The sequence below is a fragment of the Monomorium pharaonis genome, chromosome 4 (assembly GCF_013373865.1).
Source record: "Monomorium pharaonis isolate MP-MQ-018 chromosome 4, ASM1337386v2, whole genome shotgun sequence".
Classification (NCBI taxonomy): Eukaryota; Metazoa; Arthropoda; class Insecta; order Hymenoptera; family Formicidae; genus Monomorium; species Monomorium pharaonis.
Window position 1 is genome coordinate 12,772,014 of NC_050470.1, and position 5,859 is coordinate 12,777,872.

At 29.9% G+C, this 5,859-nt stretch overlaps 1 protein-coding gene across 1 annotated transcript; it reads left to right on the forward strand.

Annotated features, from left to right (window-relative positions):
* The first annotated feature begins 453 nt into the window (after positions 1-453).
* Positions 454-2,439, forward strand: LOC118645205. The gene is made up of 5 exons (XM_036285839.1): positions 454-471; positions 644-785; positions 927-1,058; positions 1,452-1,586; positions 1,978-2,439. Exons 1-5 carry the CDS (start codon positions 454-456, stop codon positions 2,163-2,165), a joined length of 615 nt encoding a protein of 204 aa, XP_036141732.1. The 3' UTR covers positions 2,166-2,439.
* Positions 2,440-5,859: the final 3,420 nt, after the last annotated feature.

The following is a 5,859-nucleotide window of genomic DNA, read 5'->3' on the forward strand; positions in this document are numbered from 1 at the left end:
AAGCATCAAATTATTAAATTGCTAATAAATTTAATTGTGATATTACGTTTCGTGTAAAGGCTGTGTTTCAAATCCGACAAATTTGCACGCAATTCGCATGGGCTAAAGAACGTAAATAAGATTCACACAAGAATTATTATTATTATGCATCAAGATCCGCGTTTGACCGATATCGGCAATTCTTATCGTTAAATTCGAATTTTTATTGGTTCTTTTTATGTTGTTATTATATACATGTTATCAAGTTCATCATGCTATATAATTATAACAGTTATGTAACTACTATGTTTATTTTCTGTGAGGACACGCTATGACATAGGCCAATATTTATAATCAAATCTTATTTCAAGATCGTCTCAAGTAATGTCATAAGATGCCAATACGGCTCTGTGATTGACTGATAGCATCTTAAGACAGTACTTAAGATGATCTTAATAAATATAAGACCCGACTATGAATACCGGCCATAAGGTTGCGCGAGCAAGTAGCATTTGATTCAGTGCACGCGCGCCACTAAGTTGCTGCGCAAAGCGTATATCAATTGTTTTTTGATAGCGTCGTCGCATCGTGGTTGCGTTTGTGGTGGCATTATTTTGTCTTCTTTCGATCGATTGCCATTTTAACGAAATTACTCAGTGATTAGTATTCAATAATTGTGAGATTGGGCATAATATTAGTTCTTCTATTTGACTTCAATATTGGTTTGTCGTTCCCAGTAAGAAAGGAATCATATAGTACTCCAAAGAAGAACTTACTTCTCCGGACCACAAAAGAACACTCGGCAAGTATGCATTATCTTACATGAAAAATTTACATTTCGGACTTTGCATTGTAATATTTCCGTAGGATGTCCACAGAGCGTCGAAAGTCTCACTGTTAGATATCTTATGCTAATTTCCTTCTCAGTAACAGTTTTGATTTTTTAGATAGCTTGATTACTGTGGGATTGGAATTAATTCTCCTATTTGACTTCAATACTGTTCGTTCCTACGAAGGAAACTATATAATACTCCAAAGAAAAATTTACTTTTCCGGACCGCATACAAAAACCACTCCCGGCAAGTATAATATGTTATATTTATGTATATAGTATTGGTTAACCTACAAGAGTAATATTCATTTCTCGTGTATATATATTATTTAACTCTTTGTAATTAATTGTTATCCAGTCTTATTTTTTATTTATTGGTATTTATAAGTACATTGATTGCAGCTATTCGAATCTTTGTTTTTTTATTCAATTTTATTTGGCTCGAATAATTATCATATAGTTTGGTGACACTTCATTAAATAACTGGGATAATTTTAATTCATGTGCATATAAAATCTTTTAGCTTTGCTCTTTTAAATTCCGTTGAATATTACGTCGATTTCTACATATATATTTTCGTCATCTCACTGTTAGATATCTTATGCTAATTTCCTTCTCAGTAACAGTTTTGATTTTTCAGATAGCTTGATTACTGTGGGATTGAAAATATTAATTCTCCTATTTGACTTCAATACTGTCCGTTCCTACGAAGGAAACTATATAATACTCCAAAGAAAAATTTACTTTTCCGGACCGCATACAAAAACCACTCCCGGCAAGTATAATATGTTATATTTATGTATATAGTATTGGTTAACCTACAAGAGTAATATTCATTTCTCGTGTATATATTATTTAACTCTTTGTAATTAATTGTTATCCAGTCTTATTTTTTATTTATTGGTATTTATAAGTACATTGATTGCAGCTATTCGAATCTTTGTTTTTTTATTCAATTTTATTTGGCTCGAATAATTATCATATAGTTTGGTGACACTTCATTAAATAACTGGGATAATTTTAATTCATGTACATATAAAATCTTTTAGCTTTGCTCTTTTAAATTCCGTTGAATATTACGTCGATTTCTACATATATATTTTCGTCATCTCACTGTTAGATATCTTATGCTAATTTCCTTCTCAGTAACAGTTTTGATTTTTCAGATAGCTTGATTACTGTGGGATTGAAAATATTAATTCTCCTATTTGACTTCAATACTGTCCGTTCCTACGAAGGAAACCATATAATACCCCAAAGAAAAATTTACTTTTCCGGACCGCATACAAAAACCACTCCCGGCAAGTATAATGTTATATTTATGTATATAGTGTTGGTTAATCTGCAAGAGTAATATTTATTTTTGTGTATATATATTATTTAGATATATTATTATATATCTTTGTAATTAATTGTTATCGTCTTATTTTTTATTTATTGGTATTTATAAGTACATTGATTGCAGCTATTCGAATCCTTGTTTTTTTATTCAATTTCATTTGGCTCGAATAATTACCATACAGTTTGGTGACACTTCGTTAAATAACTGGGATAATTTTAATTCATGTGCATACAAAATCTTTTAGCTTTGCTCTTTTAAATTCCGTTGAATATTACGTCGATTTCTACATATATATTTTCATAATTTCGGTATTAGATGCGAATTTTCTTTCTTAATTAGTTATTGTTATTGCTTTATTCTAAAATTTGACTTTGGAAATCTGAAAATGATTTCTCATTCATATTTATGTCTTTTTATTAATAATTGTTTCATATAATTATCTAATTTTATCCTTTTATATTTATATTTTATTTTTTTTTATTTTTATTAGCAACATGTCCAAGAATTACCATTGTTTATCAAAAAGGCGTAAAAACCAAATAATTTCATTAAATATTTTAAAATTAGATAAGGAGAAAACTGCAGATATACATGAGAAGCCTTTAAAAACTGATTTTGATATAAAAATGCGTACAGAGGCAAATTCAGAGTTTGTGATTTCTTCAAATGAGGCTTGTGCTAATTTCTCTGTCAGTAGTAATTTTGACTTTTCAGATAGTAGTTTTAATGATAGTTTTTCTAATGACATCTCAGACACATCAATATGTAATAATTCTGCACTATCTGATGCCTTAACCGAGTCGATCGATTTTGAAAACGAAGATTTAGTGGAAGATAAAAAAGATTCTTGTACTTTAGAAGAAGATTTGCGAAATTTAGTTTCGGATTGTTGTATTCCACAAAGCACTGTTGATAAACTTCTTCTCATTCTGCGAAAACATGTGCGCAATGATTTACCCCGCAATTGTAGAACGTTAATGAAAACGCCACGTAATATTTCCAAACAAATATCTTCTGTTAGTGGCGGCAATTACATACATTTCGGATTGTCTTTAGGTATAAAACGTTCTATACTCAAATATTGTCGAATAATGCCTCATGAAATAAAACTAAATATTAATATCGATGGTCTTCCTTTGAGTAAGAGCTCAGGCAGTCAATTTTGGCCTATTCTTGGTGCAATTGAACTTGACAATCTTCATACAGAGCCTTTTGTGATTGGTATGTTTCACGGAATAACCAAACCAAATAATGTGAATGATTTTCTTCGCCCTTTTGTTGATGAAGCGCGTATTGTTCTTCGAGATGGTATTTCGTCAGATAATCAAGATTATCATTGTAAAATCAGAATAAATGCAATATTGTGTGATGCACCTGCTAAATCGTTAATTACTTGTACGAAAGGCCATGCAGGGTACTTTTCATGTTCAAAATGCGTACAAGAAGGTGATTTCATATGCAATCGAGTGGTATATCCCGAAATTAATTGTATGTTAAGAACAAATGAATCATTCCGTACTCGTAATCAATCTGATCACCATACAGGTGATTCAATTTTAGAAAGTCTTGATATAGATATGGTTTCACAAATACCTCTCGATTACATGCACCTTGTTTGTTTAGGCTCAAGGCGTTTATTACAATTTTTCGTTAGGGGTCCAAAAAATGTAAGATTGTCAAGTGATGCAATTCGTATTATTGATCAATACCTAATTGACATAAGGAAATTTGTAATTAAAGAATTTGCAAGGCTGCCAAGAGGATTGTTATTTATCGACAGATGGAAAGCCACGGAAATTCGACTTTTTTTGCTTTACATAGGTCCAGTTTTATTAAAATCATTTTTATCGGATGATTATTATAATCTTTTTTTATCGTTTGCAATAGCTATTCGTATTTTAGCCGATCCAGAACGATGCCTATCTTTAAACGATTTTGCACATTCTTTGCTAATTTGGTTTATTTCTAACTATGGAAATGCATTTGGCTTCGAATATCTTTCGCATAACATACATAATTTAGAACACCTTGCAAATGATGTAAAAACGTTTGGAAGTCTCGATACTTTCAGTTGTTTTAAATTTGAAAGTTACATGCAAAAAATTAAAAAGCGAATTAAAAATTGTGGTAAACCATTGGAAGAATATTCAAATCGTTTTTTCGAATCAAATCGACTTCCGCCCGAACAACATTATTTAAAATCTTATCCAATTATTCATTATTCGAAAACAGCTCACATATTGGACAATAATATATCTTATTTAGAATTTAATGGCTTTAGCGTTTTTACAACAGAAAATGAAAATTGTTGTTTGTTGGAAGATAATTCTTTAGTTTTAGTTTCAGAAATAATTCAAGATAGTAAAAATATTCCATATGTACGTGTAAAACGCATTTTAGTAACGGAACCATTTTTTACCACTCCTTGTAATTCTAAAGAACTACTGGGCATATGTACATTTTCAAAAACAAGTCCTGTCATTGTAGAAAAATTGCTGGCTACAAAAATAAAAAGAAAATGTTTAAAACTGAAACATTTTAATTTGCACGACACGTACGTAATAATTCCACTTTTGCACTCACATAAATAAAATTATTTTTATCTTGTATTAATTTCATCTTGTAATATTTAATTTCATCAAATCATGTATTTTTTTTTACTCTTTATTCTGTAATGATATTTGAACCTTATGCATTTCTTCTCTTAAGGTTCCTTCTGACTCACTGACTCACTACTATCTCAGAATGTGACGTCAGAAACGAGAAAATATACAATAAAAATTTTTGCAAAATATATTATAAATGGAAAAATGTTTTAATAAAATAACAATTGCAATGCGATAGAATCAACTTGTAAATTATACCGAAAATTATCTTTTTGTTTTGAAGAGAAATTTAATCTTATTTATTTCTATATATTGTTAATTTGACAGATATCATAGCTATGAACGTAGCTTATTTTGTTTTTGGTTATCTTTCGTTTCCAAATATATGGTTATTTATTAATCATTAAAACAAAAGAAAAATTTTCAGTATATTTTACAATCTTTTACATCAGTCGATTCTATTAAATCCAAATGTTGTTTTATTGAAACATATTTCCATTTTAATATATTTTGCAAGAATTTTTATTGTATATTCTCTCGTTTCTGATATTATATTTTGAGATAGTAGTTTTGAGTTAGCAGGAGCCTTAAAAATTAAATTTTCAACTCTGGGCAAAGGACGACTTATTTAATTCTCTACAATTATGATTCTTCTTTTCTTCTTCTTCAATGACACTACTGTTTAAAGTCGAATAGTAGTGGCCTCCTGAAATTTGGCCTTCTAGATATCTACATTTTTGCATCCGCATTCTCCGTGTCCTCCCATTTCATCTTCAATCTTTCCCTTGGACGATTCCCATACAAAATTATTGCCGATTACAAAATTATTGAGTAGTCTTGTGATCTGAAAACATTGCCCGACCCACGGAAGCGTAATGCTTATATATTTGTAGTTTAGGTGTTCTGTGCGATATAACTCGTGATTATATTTTATTCTTCATATATCCTTTTTCTGTATCGGGCCATAAATTTTTGGCAGAATTTTTCTTTCAAAAGCGTCCAAAATGTCTGCAATTTTTTCGTAATTGATCATACTTCACATTCGTGAGCAACCATGCTGCGTATTAATGTTTTATGAAACATAACTTTAGTTTTATGAA

What these genes read in the sequence shown, in the direction of transcription:
- LOC118645205 (XM_036285839.1), top strand. An exon ending in CACAAAAGAACACTCGGCAA is followed by an intron (nt 786 to 926) that starts GTATGCATTATC and finishes TTGATTTTTTAG; the next exon opens with ATAGCTTGATTACTGTGGGA. An exon ending in GCATACAAAAACCACTCCCG is followed by an intron (nt 1,587 to 1,977) that starts GCAAGTATAATA and finishes TTGATTTTTCAG; the next exon opens with ATAGCTTGATTACTGTGGGA.